Below are 15285 nucleotides of genomic sequence, written 5' to 3'. Positions count from 1 at the left end.
CAACACACTTCTATGCCCTCAAAGAGAAACTAATCATATAGTTTTGTTAAATCTGTTCAAACGAGATACTTTTTTCGTTTAATAAAATAATAAATATTAAATATTCACTCAATAACATAGTTTATTCATTGTAAAAAATTAATAACTGAAGTATATTCCAATAATAAATATTAAATATTCACTAAAATATTCTAATAATAACTTGAAGTATTTAATTCTTTTTGACAATTTTTTTTAAATATTAATTATTAAAAGATTTTTCATTTTTAGTATTTGAAAAATTTTTTTAATTATTTTTTATAAACAATTGTAAATAGATATTTTAATGCAAACAAAATAACAAGATATCGTCTACATAATACCGAAAAATAACTATGTTTTCTTATATTTTTCTTGGTATCTACCATGTTTTTCTATATATCTGGTGTTATGAGTCACCAAAAAAATATGTCTGGTGTTTTACAAATTTTGGTTGCACATATTTTTAGTGAATTTAATTTTGATGTATTGATAATATAAAATATGTTTTACACAGTAGTGTAATTATATTTGGTCTTTTAGACGACAATAAACACTGTCTATAAAAAGTAATTATTTTTGTTAATGTAGTGTTACGTCATTAGATATAAATATAAAATTATTTTATACTAACACTATATTAAAATTAAATTTATTTTTAATTTCCCTTTATAACAAAAAGCAAAATTTCTTATTACAATTTTCATTCTTAAAAAAAATCAACTATTCCAAAATATATATTCTCTCTTTCTGCACCATAAAAATGGCAGTATTACAAATATTATTTTGACATCAATATTTTTTAAACAATTAAATATAAATTTTTTTTGTTTTATTAATTTAAAAAAATTTTAATATATAAATAATTAATAACAAACTATTTTTATGAGATGTCAAAAATATGTGGTGTTTGGATAATATTTTTTTATAAATATTTATATGTATCCAGAGTAATATTGACAAATATATTGATATAATATTTAAATTAGATATATATAAATATTACCGTTAATTTAAATGTATGTAAATACGTAAAGTTATATGTTTTTTTGTTGGTTAAAATATGTAAATACATTTTTATATTTGTGAAACTGAATATATCTAAGTCATCAAAAAAGAAAAAAAGTATATATTAAAATAAATAAATATTAATAAATTTTTGGAGAGAAAAAGTGTACATTCAAAAAGTTCAAAAATAAAAAAATCATACAAGGTCCAATATTATCTTTAATAATTAATTAACATAAATATAATTAGCCTATTTAATCAATACATTATTTACATGTTATATACGACAAAATACACTACATTTTACTTGCAACATGTCAAATCTTGTCTCTTCAACTCCTGACAACATCATTATTGCTCAAGAAGTCCTCCACTTTATGAAGAAGACTAAATCAAAGAAAGGCACACTGGCCTTTAAGATTGATCTGGAGAAAGCTTATGACAGAGTTGATTGGAGGTTTTTAGCTCATACCCTTAAGAGCTTTGGTTTTCCTATTCCTACACTTAATTTGATTATGAATTGTGTCACTGCTTCTTCCTTATCTATTCTTTGGAATGGGAGTCGTCTAAATGGCTTTACTCCTAGCCGAGGTCTTAGACAAGGAGACCCTATGTCACCCTATCTTTTTGTGTTGTGTATGGAGCGACTGGCATGCTTTATTAGTCATCAGGTTGATTTGGGCTTGTGGGAGCCGGTTGCTATTTCTAGAGGGGGACCAAGAATATCCCATTTAATGTTTGCGGATGACTTGCTTCTATTCTGTAAAGCTACAAAAAGACAAGTGCAAAATGTGATGTTGGTTTTAGAGACTTTTTGCAAAGCATCTGGGATGAAGATTAATGTGGAGAAGTCTAAAGCGCTTTGCTCCAAGAATGTCTCTGCAACAAGGAAAGAGGTTTTCACTGGGGTATCCTCTATCAGATTTGTCTAGGATTTGGGCAAGTATCTTGGAGTTACCCTTAGCCATTCTAGAGTGACTCGTTCAGCTTTCAATGGTGTCCTGGATAAGATTCGGAGTAGGCTAGCAAGCTGGAAAGGGAGTTTACTCAATCGGGCTGGTAGACTCTGCTTGGTTAATTCTGTTGCCGCTGCTATTCCCACGTACCAGATGCAGGTCTCTATTTTTCCCAAAGGAATCATTAGTAAATTGGAGTCTATGATGAGGAATTTTCTTTGGAAAGGACAAGTTGATGGAAGAGGATTGAATCTTGTTAGTTGGAAGGTACTGGTTACTCCCAAAAAATATGGAGGTTTGGGGATTAGAGATCCTTATTGTGTAAATATTGCTCTTCTTGGGAAGCTAGTTTGGACTTTTTTTCAGCAGCCAAACAAGCTATGGGTCCAATTATTGGATGCCAAATACCGATCATCTCTATATGACTGTTTTAGTTATCCTAAGAACAAGGACTCTCCCATTTGGAGGTGTCTTTGCAAGGCTTGGAAAGTGTTGAAGGATGGGTTTGCTTGGTGTATTGGAGATTTGAACCAGAATTTTTGGTTTTCTAGCTGGAGGAGAGAAGGACGGTTATCTAATGAGATGGATTATGTCCACATTTCTGATTCGAATCTCCGGATACAGGATATTTGGTCGGTTGGTAGGTGGCATTTGGATACTCTTTATTCTCCTTTATCTCAAAATCTGAAAGATAATATTCTCTCTTACAATCCAGATGAACAAGCAGGTCCGGAAGTGGGTTGGTATTGGAGTGGGTCTGCTGCCAAAGTCTATGACTCACGCAATGGTTACTTGTGGTTGTGTAAGCAGCTGTTTGGTTGGGAGGAGAGGGAGAATTGGCTTTGGCTTTGGCGTCAGCTTGTTCCGGAAAAGCATAAGTTTTTGGCTTGGTTGTGTCTTAAGGAGGCTCTTCCTACTGCAAGTTTTCGCTTTAGAAGAGGGATGTTGTCATCGGATAGGTGTCCAAGATGTCTTTCTAGCCAGGAATCGGTTATACATTGTATTCGGGATTGTCCAAAAGCTCAGCTTGTCTGGCAAAGGTTGGATATTCCTTGTCATCCTTTGGATTTAAAGAACTGGTTCTTGTATCATAGCAGAGAGCACCCGTTCAAGTTCTTTTCGGGACTTTGGTGGATATGGCGAGTAAGGAATAACGACATCTTTAATCCCCATAAAACTTGGCCTCCGGAAAAAGTCATTTGTCTGGCATTAACTTCAAAAAAGGAGCTTAGAAATATTTTTGAATTACAACGTATGTCCCTTCCCTCTACTCTAAATGGTTTTTGGAATCCCCCATCCATTGGTACTTTTAAGATTAATTGTGATGCTAGTTATTTTGGTTCGGGTGATAGTGTTGGTTTTGCTTGTGTTATTAGAGATTGTAATGGGAGCTGGCAAAGGGGGTGTTTGGGAATGATTGAGAGTAATAGTATTCTTCAAGGAGAATTGTTTGCTATTTGGAGAGGATATCTCTTAGCTTGGGATGTGGGTCAACCAGATGTTATTTGTGAGACGGATTGTGTGGAAGCATTTAATCTTGTTACTCAAGATGGTTTTGGGTTTATTGATCCACTGGTGCTCAAAATAAGAGATATCATGCATTGGAATTGGCGTGTTGACTTTCGTTTGATTATGAGAGATGCAAACACGGTGGCAGATACTATGGCAAAGATGGCGATGAAGTTACAACTTTCGCATGTGGAGCTTCTTTCACCTTGGGAGGAGTTTAAGAGTAGTCTTAAACGGGACTGTCCCTCTATTTAAGCAGTTCCTTGTTTTGTTTCTTTTGTTTTTCTTTGTTTAATTTATTTCAGTCACCAAAAAAAATTACTCTCTTTCTAAACACTTGTCACACTACCTTTTTGACAACACAAATATACACATGTAAAAAAATTTTTCTTTCTACATCATAAAATTCACCTTCTTTCTATTATAAAAAGAGAGGACTAATTGATGAGAAATCAAAGTTATATACGTCAAAAAAAATATAAGGAAGATGATAAGCCAATAATAAGATCTTAGTTAAAATTTAAAAGGCAAATAAATAGAAGCTACCATTTTATTCATCATCCCTCAATGAGATCCAATATTCCAATAAAATTCCACAAATTTCAAATAAACATAAGTTACCATTTTCTTCATCATCCCCTTTTGGTTCTATTGGTGTCAACAATGAAATAATTGAACACGTTGCTCAAGTTTCTTGGCTTTCACCTTCTACCAAGGCCATAGTGAATAAATTTACCACATGTTTGGGGTTATGAAATATGTATAATACATCAAATGCTCAAGAACCAAATATTCTAAAGGTACATGATCATAAGGGGAATCTTCAGCACTTGTCAGATTCTGTTTCAACTGATCTTGAAGCCATGAATGAGGGTAGTACACACCAAATTGTTATATCTAAGCCCTGCTCTGCTCCAACTTTCGAAGGAAAATTAAATTCGATCGATTTCAAGTCATTCCACAAAGTTCTCATTGAAAAGGTTGGATGGCAAGAAGAGGCCATACATGCTATCGAGCTATTTCGCTTTGTAGCCTCGGTAAACGTCACAGCTCACATATTAGAGCAGATACATGGCTTGCTTTTTTTTGGGCCAGATCGAGTTGGAAAAAGGAAAATTGCTTTGGCAATTGCAGAGTACTTGTTTGGTAACAGAGATGGCCTAATTTCTATGGATTTGAGCTAGTTCGAAGGCTTGTATCCGTCTAACTCAGTTTTCGAATTCCAGAGTCCTTATTGCCATGACTTATTTAAGAGGAAGACAACTGTGGATTACATTGCTGGGTAGTTGGGTAAAAAGCCGAATTTGGTTATCTTTCTTGAGAATGTAGACAAAGTCGATTTTCTGGTGCAGAGTAGTTTGCTCAAAGCAATGAGAACAGGTAGGTTTCGTACTCATTTGGAAAGGAAATCAGCATCAATAATTCAGTGTTTATTGTATCCTCCGCCATCTATAATAGCTGCATCAACGGCTCAGTCGCTTATGAGGAAGGGAAGGGATTTTCCTGAGGAAGGAATTCTCCAGGCTAAAAGATGTCAAATGAAATTGTTAGTTGGAAATGCTTCTGAGGATGTCACACTAAAGGTGTCAAGGTTGAACTAAGAAAAAAAGAGACATCAAAACTTTAATATTTCTGAATAAATGAAAATTAGTTCAAAGTAAAGTAACATCCAAGTCACAGAAATTATTCAAGGAAGTATGATGGTCTTGTTTTGATCTAAATATGCCTTTAGAAGAATCTAAAGAATGCACCAATTCCAATGATTGTGAAGGCGAATCTGAAGTTGAAAACCATGAATCATGGTTGCATGAATTTTGTGATCAGATTGATAAAAAAGTGTTCTTGCACCCTTCGACTTGTATTTAAAAAATTAAAAAAATTGGAGTAAATTTGTCTACTCCAAATTTTTAAAATTTTTTAAATAGAAATCAAACCCTCCGATTTGTGTACTCAAAAATCGGACGGTCTGATTTTTACTCCTAACACTACAGTTGCGTAAAGCACCTATACACTCCATAATTACGTACTACACTATTTCTCCTTCTACATTTAAATTAAAAAGTGTTTCTTTTACTGGTTACATGCAAAAATTTAATAAAATTACTGCCCTAAATTTTTCCATAATTCTAATCTATGATAATTTTTTTCAACTTAAAAGCGCTAAATTTTTGCAATTTTCAACTCAAAAAATATATTAACATATTCATTGAACTCATCTATTAGCTAAAAAAATAAGTTTCCTTAATCTTGTGAAAGGTGAGACAAGTGAACAAGTTGTTACCTGTCAGACCGGTCTGATGGCACTTTTCAATAACTCAGTCCACCTGAATTATGTCAGCCACCTTCTCCAAATTGCCATAGAGACCGTTGTAAAACCTCATCACATGCTTAACATCATAAGCATTTCTCCCTAACATCATAAGCAAACTCCTCCAACCACATCGGAAGAACATCCTACGTCAAAATCTTCACCAAGTATCTAATATCATAAATACCATGAAATGTCACCCATGTCAATGCTTTGTTGAACAGCTCGGATGCTGCTACCAGTTTCGCAAAATAAACCGAAGAAATTTTGGCTACTACATTACGTGCAAAGTCGATGTCCTGGCTACATAGGAGTACCACAGAGTCCTTTGCATGCATGAATGTCACGCATGAGGTTGATCTCGAAAATTGAACTGCCAGATGTACTTACTTCTGTTGTTGATTCCTAGGTTAGGGAGGTTTTTGTGCTAGTCTAGCAGAGTCAGTCCAAGCTGGATAATTTTAAGCGCGCCTACATTGGTGTTCACGACTTGGTAAGTTTCTTCTGGGACGAGACTTCGGTAGTTCTTGTTGGGGGACTGGATGGCTATGCCAGAAAATTCAGTCAATGGAGACAAATTAATATTTGTGAATGAGGCTGCTTATCAATTGGAACTCGAAATCAACATCGACAGCCGACACTTGCCTAATCACAATCAAACTGTTGGGACTAGACTCTAGAAGTGACAGTACGTAGTTCTATAAACCTTGGTTGCGTAGCATGCTGAAATGTCGTAAAACCAACGAACATGGACAGTGGCACCAAAACACTCTCGGTCTTTGTCATTCTTGCATATACGTCATCATGCTCTTCCTAATTTTATTAACATAAAGTTTTATTGTAAATATAACTACATATTAATCTTCAAAGCAAATATAAACCAGAATAAAATTATATTGTATTATTACTGTGCAATTATATGAATAAAATATTGATAATGAAAAGATAAATGAAAAAGTGTTAAGATCAGACTTACTTGCTTAATCAAATATTAGCGATCCTGAAAAGTAAATGCAGAACTTTTGTTTTTTAACCCACTCTTAAACTTTTAGAAGCTGAATAAAAAGATAGAACAAAGTATGATTATTGATCACCTAGAGAAGAATAGACGAGGAAACCAAGAGTTTTAGAACTTAACCGTTTATTTAATGTGAATAATGACAACATTAAAGATTTAGATTTATTAATTGCAAACTGATTTTTTTTAATTTTATTATTACTAGACTTGATTTGCTTTGATTTAATTTAACGCAAATGTAATTATTTAATCGATTCTATTATTAAAAACAATGGTGAAAATATTTAAGTGATCATTCTATTTATTAAATTTAACTATTAAATGTTCTAGAGTGATCAACATATACAATTTCGATATAACAATACTTAAAAAAAAAAACGTTTTTCCCCCTCTAAATAAGCCTTTCAAAACGCATACAAATTCAAAATATTATTGTCCAAAGGATCACCTAAACATAGTAATGTCCTAATAAAAACATATGAAATACGTTGAGTGAATAAATTTGTTTTATTTAAGTGTTACATATTTATATGGCAGCATATGTATGGTCCGAGCATGAATTACATGACATTAAACTGTTCATGTGTTAACATGGTGGAGTAGTTGTTGCTCGAAGAATCCTTCACAAGAGAACTAACCCAAGACACATCTAGTTCATCAATAGCATCCTCCGCCAGCTCCGGAGTCGCAACAAGATTAGCAGTGCTTCGAAAGGCGAAAGAATTTGACTTGTTCATTTTGTTAAACTCATCTCTGCGAATGGACCAATCTAATTTTCCATCAGGGGAACCCCAACCAAACAAGGTAGACGACGATGATTCCATGCCTATGGAGTTTTTCGAAGGAGAAGGAATCTCGCTCGGACTCCGCAAAGAGACGCCACCACCGGAAAGATCCAGGCCGTATGCCGCCGGCGATCCAATGACTTTTGAATGTGAAGGAGAATAGTTGGAAGCACTTCCCCAAATATTAGTCGGAGACGGAACCGGAGAAGCGAAAGACGGACTCGTAGGCAACGAGTTTCTCCAGGTGGAAGAATTGGGAGATAATGCTGATGAAACCATCTCTTCCATCATAAGCTTTTGCATCAGTCGCCGGCTTTCGAGGCCGATCGACTGGATGTCAAGATTAACATCTCTAGCGCTGAGGGCTAGGTTTAGCCTGCTTTTGGGAAGCTTAGCTTGAGGAGCTTGCCACACCGGTGAAGATCCAGATCCACCACCATCTGGTGACGATAAGGATGAACAAATGTCCAATGAATTAGCGCCACCTGGCGAATAAGAAGTGGGAGAAGGCAATGCAGAGCCAGAACAAGCATACAGAGGACGTAATTCTTCTGGCTTGTGCGCGAAGAAACACACTCTTCTAGTACATGCCATCTCGTCCTTGCACAGCCTTGTTCTGTATTGAGCCGGGTGAAGCCAGCACTCGAAGATTCCATGCGCGTATTCGCAGGAATCTCCTTTGCTGCAGCTCCCTTTCCGGAACTCCGGACAGGGAACGCAGCTGTACTGGTATTTCCTCGGGTCGCGCCTCTTGGCATTCTCGCCGGGATGCGCGAAAGGACACTCTGTCCAATCGTGTGAATACGCTCTCGAACATGGTTTCACTTTGAAGGTATACATTCTAAACTCGTCCGTGCTATATATACCGTTCTTTATGTCCGGTAGCGAGTGGTCCACCGGAAACTCTTTATACCGAGGAGACACCGGAAACTCTGCCGTACCAGCAGCTACCTTGCCTCTCTCGTTCAAGCTTGATGATATTCCAATCGATGTTGCCTCCTTCTTATATACATTGTTCGCCCCTTCTAGAAGCGATTGTACGGCCTTCTTTCTTGTGTTGTAGACGGACGGCATGGAGACAACCAAGTCGTAGCACCGGTTGCCTCTGGCATCCACGGCGTTAGGATTCGCTGAAGATTCAAGCAACAACTTGATAATTTGGGCGGAGGCTGGGGAGGCTCCGTCCACGGCGCAGTGGAGCGCCGTGGCTGAATCCGAGCCGCAAGATTTGTTGACATCAGCTTTGCCTGTTTTGAGAATGTAAGACAAGACATTCTTGCTGCCAAACATTGCAGCTATCATAAGAGGGTTTCTCTCTTCATATCCAACTTCCTTTGTTCCAATTCTCCTACCATACCATAATCCAGTCTCACCAACGTTATGGCCCTCTTTCTCAATAGCTTCCTTGAACGCTGTTACATCATCTGAGGCTGAAAACTCAAGCAATGCAGAGATTCTGTGGTGCAACCCTTCTTGACAAGTCTTATTATTAATCTTGGATTCCATTGTGTGTCTGATTTTCTTGACAGAATCTGTAAGAAAATCAGAGCTGATAGAACAGGCTTGCTTCAATGTGACATGAAAGAAAGGGACAGGATTTTCTGAATTTTAAAGCGTATGAGACTTTGTTATTAGATTCTGATTCAGTACAACAAAAAAAACCAATTAAGATGATGCCCTAGAGGAAAGAGAGATGTTTGTAGCCGTTTTGTGAATTGTGAAATGTAATTTGGCAACTCACGATGATTCGCAACAAGCTAACGGAGTATTTGTTTTGTAATTTTCATGATAAATGTTTCAACGTTCTAACGAGAAAATTCTAAAAATAAACATACACCGAAAAACTGTTGCAAAACCAACCTGTTCCTAGTTATGTTGTTATGTTTGACAGTGAAAAAGATAGAGCATACTGTTGTTTCACAGTACGATTTTGGTTATTTCCTGCATAGTAACAATTGTGCTCTCCATGCATGGTCCCAACATAAAAAAGCTGGAATTTTTTAAAAATAAATAAATCACATTTGGCACTATATACTCTTGTTTTTATTTTTCATGTTTTACCGTACGGGTTAGGACTTAGGAGATAAACGAAACAATTTTTAACCTAAAGTCGTATTAACGCGTGTACATAATAACCAAAGAGAGCTACCCCTATATTGACTTTTGAGTACTTTTTGTTTTTATAATGTATATCATATATTATTCAACTATATTAAATATACACTAAAATAGTTGTTAATATAAAATATATATTAAAATATAAAATATATATAAAAAATAAATTAAATTATATATTTTTATATATAAATATATAATGATTAATTTTAATAATTAATTTTATTATATAAATAATATTTTTATGTGGTATTATATAATTTTAGAAATTACTTTTGTTATTTATCCATTAAATAAATGTGACTTCAAATAGAATTTTATCATACTAGATATATATTAAAATTAGTCATTAATATAAAATATATATTAAAAATAAATTAAATATATATATATATATATATATATATATATATATAAATACATAATAATTAATTTTAGTGTACAATAATATCTTTAAATAAAATTCACAAAATCATATCTTATTTAAATGACGTTTAATAAATTATCATAATATTCTATATTATCATCGTATTCTCGTCATCGTCATCATCATTGTCGTTGTTATTATCTTCATCGTTATATTTTTTTTGGGAAAAACTAAGAAGTAAATATTTTTAACGAAAGAAATATAAAAAGTTAGTTAGTGTTGCTTCAATTATAAGATAAACATTAAAAAATTATATTTTACATGATTGAAATAAACGAATAATTTATATGATTGAAATAAATGGATTCTAATATTATTCAATTGCAACTTTTATAAAAAATAACTTATATTTTGGTCTTCTTTTATTTCTATATAATTCTTTGGGATTTACAGGGATTACATAAGTAGTAATGGAGTAATATTTAAAATCATTTATTTTAATCATGTATTTCTATAGAAAAGATAAAAAAAAAAGTTACTTTTAGTATTTACTGTCAGCATATATTAAGAGAAAATGGTATAACAATTAAATTCTCTTAATTTTATTGGAATATAGTGGAAGAAGACATATTCCAAACTTTAAAAAAAAAATTTGTTGGAAATAGAATTTTAAAAAATTTTAACCACATTAATATCTGTCTAGTGCCAAAAGTCCCAGATGTGAGCGATATGATTTAGATAAGGTCTATCAGTTTGTCTTCTATTGTCTACAAAATCATTTCAAAGATGCTGTCCACAGATTTCAAAAGCATATGAATAAAGTAATTAGTCTTACTCAGAGTGCATTCTTAAAAAGTAGACTTATTTCTGATAATATTCTTATAACACACGAATGTATGCACTACCTTAAACAAAAAGAGCGAGGTTTGGAATACGAAATGACACTTAAGCTTGATATGATTACAGCCTGACAGGGTGAAGTGGCATTTTTTATGGTTTATTATGAAGAAGTTGAGATTTGAATCGAGATTCATCGACTGAATTCATGAATTGATGATAACCGTTTTTTACTCTGTTATTGTGGAAGGTCAATCATATGGTTTTTCTAAACCAAATAGAGACATCCATCAAGGTGACCCTCTATCCCCTTTTCTTTTCTTATTATGTGCAGAAGGACTTTCTTTCTTGCTACACAAAGTAGAACAAATAAAATAGTCTCATTTGAAAAATTCAGATAAATAGAAGATGCCCAACTATAAATCACTTGCTATTCACTGATGATTTCATTCTATTCGATAAAGTCTCAAAAAATAGTTGTGCCTCTATTCTAAAATTATTGGAATCTTATAAGAGTTTCAGTGGGTAAAAGGTTAATCTTAATAAATCGGCCTTATTGTTTAGTAATAACATTTCAGTGCCGATTAGAACCTCCCTAATAGTCCAGTTGAATATTTCTCACATAGGCACCCAGGATAAATATTTATGTCTACCTTTTCTTACCAATAGCTCTAAGAAAACCACTTTCAACTCAATCAAAGATAAGGTTCTCAAAAGGGCACAAAGATGGAAAACGTGCTTGTTATCTAATGGAGGAAGACAGGTATTACTGCAAACAGTTGGTGAAGCCATACCAATATACACCTTGTCATGTTTTAAACTTTCGGATAGCCTACTAAATAAAATTTATAATATTCTAACCCAGTTCTGATGGGGAAGTAAGGTTTTGAAATGCGAATGGTATGAATTAGTTGGGATAAGGTGACTAAGCCTAAAAAAAGCAGGCTTTGTTTCAAATATCTCAGGGCTTTGTTTTAATTATATCCTTATAGTAGAAGTAAGAAACTTACCTTATTGGGGTTGGCAAAATATTCTTGAAGGGAGGCGAGTTGTAGAAAAAGACATTAGTTGGAAAGTAAGTTCTAGTGATATCCGAATCTTCAGTGAATCATAGCTCCCTCCTCCTTATCCCTTCACTGTTCCACCATCTGCGGCACTGCTATTAGATAATTACCATCTGTTATAGGTGAAAGACCTGTTTTTGTCAAATAAATAGTGGAACCAAGCACTAATCTCAAATCTAATATTTTTTCTCAAGAAATTGCTTAGCGAATCCTTTCCATAATCCCAGAAAAAAGATGAAGACACAATTCAATGAGTGATGAATAGAGCAAAAATATATGATGTTGCACTAAGGTACAAGATTGCTTACCAATTTTATCATACTTTTATTGAATTCTGTCTGAACTTCATGCAACAGAGCCAATTTGGAGCCATTTATGAAAGTTAAAAATTCTTCACAAGATTTTGTTCTTTGCGTGAAAAATCCTCCATAGTAAACTTCTTGTTCTGCTTCTCATCCACCAACAGTTTTCATCCACTCTGACAACTTATCCAATCTGCAACTTAGCACCAGAATCACTCATGCACTGTCTATTTTTTTTTTTTGTGGAGACGCTAATCTAGCGTAGAAGAAGAGTCCTTTAGCTAATCTCATTCCAGACCCTAGATGTTCCTTTTTTTTCAAGTGATGGAGGGATTTGGTGTTACAAATTGGATTTCATGGAAAAAGCTCTCATAGATCTCAACTGATTTTGATTATAGCTTAAAATATTTAGAAGGAGAGGTGTTGATGAGTATTCGAGCATGTCCAGGAGCCTCCGAAAAAAGTACTAGCAACATCGTTTAAGTTAAACTAGGAATTATCTATTTTGCCTTATACATAATGCCCTAAGATTTCTTTTTCTATTTGCTTTTGCGTTTTTTTTTTTTTTACAATTTCACCTGTCGTGAATATTTGAGAATCTTTTTTCTACTTCTCTTACCCTAATTTTTGAATATTGTATTTAATTTTTTATTGAATAAAATATCACTATTGTCTTTAAAAAAATATCTCAATTAAAATATAGATTAAAATTCTACTCATACAATATAATATGTTAAAAGAAAACGTTTAGCATGTCGATATTAATTCAACTAAATAATTTTAAAATGAGTCAATAATTAAAAAGAAATGAACATGAAAAAATATTTTAAATTAAAAAATCCAAAATTTAAATGAAAACTATAATCTAAAAATAAAATAAAATAAAATAAATTTAAAATTTAAAATTTAGAATTTATAATTCAAAATTTAGGGATTAAAATTTTGGATTAAAGGTGGACAGCCGAGAGTAGCAGTAGATGACTAGTAATGATGAGTGAAATTATGATGTTGGAAGGAAAAGAAAGTAAAAATAGATAAAAAAAATAAATAAATAAAAAATAGTAAATGAATTTGCTTAGCCGTGGTCCAATCATTAATTATTGATTGAAATTGAGTTTTTTTTTGAAAGATATAAACAAATAAATAAAAAATACTATAAAATTAAATTAAAATAAATTTAATTATTTTGTTAGTCTTTATAATTTTATTAAATTTATAATTAAATTTTATAATTTTTTATTAAATTTTTATATTATTATTTTTAATTTTATAATTAAATTTTTATGAGTATAATAAATATTAGAGTTAACAAAATATATTTTTATAAATTAAAAGTAATCATAATTAAGAATTTAATTAAATTTTTTATTATATATTTTTTAGAAGTAATATTATATTAATTTTAATATATTTTATACAAAAAATTTAATTATAAAATTAAAAATAATATAAAAATTTAATTAAAAATATATATAAAAATTTAATTACAAATTTAAAAAAATGATGAAGAACAACAAAATAATTAATCCACTAACAAAATTCTTTAAGACATGGTAGCTAATACCTTGAGGAGAGCTTGCCCCTCTTATAGCAGGTTCAGCTCCCTTTTTATATCAGGAGACATTATCTCGTAAGATTTGAATTTTTTAAATTTTGAATTTTATTTTAGAGAGTAAAATATGATTTATTATTATTTATTTTATAGGTGAGATAAAAAAATATAAGAAAAAAAATATTTAATAATAAAACATTTTACTTTATCTTTTAAAATAAAAAATATAAAATTTAGAGGATTCAAATTCTATTTCGCATCTAAATTCTTTTTTAGCCTCTACCTCAGCAATTTAGTATTATCCAGATCTTTTTTGGTGCTAACAAAGTCTCATTTGAATTAAAAATATAATTATTATTTATGTGATCAAATTAGAATAATAATTAAATAATTATTTTGTAAAGATTAAAATAATATATTGGTGACAAATTAATCATAATAAATTTATCAATTATATCTAGCAATATTTTTTGACAATGGATATTTTTTGACAATTTGATAATAAAAAATATATTATTTTTACTAATCAAAACTAAAAAAGAACAAAGTATATATATATATATATATATATATATAATTTTTTAGCTTGGTTAATTATCCTTTAAAATATTTTATATCTATCAAACTCTATTTTCTTACTATTATTATAATAAACTAATGACTCAATAAACTAACTCATTCCTTTATTTTCGTAAAGTTTTATTTAATTTAATCATTATACTTGCAGCATTCAAACTCATTATTCAGATGTAATATATTATTTTTATTAATTAATAATTAATTTTATAAGTATTTAAAATCATATTCAATAACCATTCAATTAGCATACTAATAAAGACACTAGATATTCAAACCAATAAATAATGTGTTAATTAATATGATAGTCACATGCAATTATAATAAATTTAATTATCTCTCTCAATATTATAATCATACTATTTATTTTCATCTCTTTCTCAACTGAAGCTTTTTAATATTGTGTGGTATATATTCACATACCTTAATTAATTTTGCTAAAGACATTTGTTAAAATTTTAAATATAAACAATTTATATTGTAAAGATGAAAACATTGATATTTTTTTGGGTGACTAAACATTGATACTTTTAACCAAGATTTTGAAAACTGAATCCATTGTCCAACCGTTCTAGTTACTAGTTTATTAATTTATTTATTTAACTAGTTTGACTGTAGTTCAATCGAAAAAACTATTTTATAATAAAATATAAATAAATACACTAAAATATAATTATAATTTAATATAATTTTTAAAATATTATCCAAATTAAAAGTATTGCATAAACCACAATGTTATGATCTCGTTCAAATACAAATTTAAAAGTCAAATAACAAATAAAACCAACCAAACATAAAATACCAACATCCAAATTTATCATAAATCATCAAAAGCCGCCATAACTTACTGCAGATTTGAAGCAACAGGAT

General features: G+C 31.4%; 1 protein-coding gene and 2 pseudogenes across 1 annotated transcript; 1 reads left to right on the top strand and 2 right to left on the bottom strand.

Moving 5' to 3' along the window:
• The first annotated feature begins 781 nt into the window (after positions 1 to 781).
• Positions 782 to 5357, top strand: LOC148575594 (protein SMAX1-LIKE 7-like; annotated as a pseudogene).
• A 294-nt stretch (positions 5358 to 5651) lies between these two features.
• Positions 5652 to 6585, bottom strand: LOC148575593 (putative CCR4-associated factor 1 homolog 11 pseudogene; annotated as a pseudogene).
• Positions 6586 to 7363: 778 nt separating this feature from the next.
• On the bottom strand, positions 7364 to 9324 carry LOC107616248 (zinc finger CCCH domain-containing protein 66). Its single transcript, XM_016318231.3, has one exon. The coding sequence runs from the start codon at positions 9106 to 9108 to the stop codon at positions 7378 to 7380; it is 1731 nt and encodes a 576-aa protein (XP_016173717.1). The 5' UTR covers positions 9109 to 9324; the 3' UTR covers positions 7364 to 7377.
• Between the last annotated feature and the right edge of the window lie 5961 nt (positions 9325 to 15285).

This window comes from Arachis ipaensis, chromosome B1 (genome assembly GCF_059453495.1).
Source record: "Arachis ipaensis isolate K30076 ecotype BB chromosome B1, ASM5945349v1, whole genome shotgun sequence".
Lineage (NCBI taxonomy): Eukaryota > Viridiplantae > Streptophyta > Magnoliopsida > Fabales > Fabaceae > Arachis > Arachis ipaensis.
This window is presented reverse-complemented; position numbering and strand designations above follow the sequence as displayed.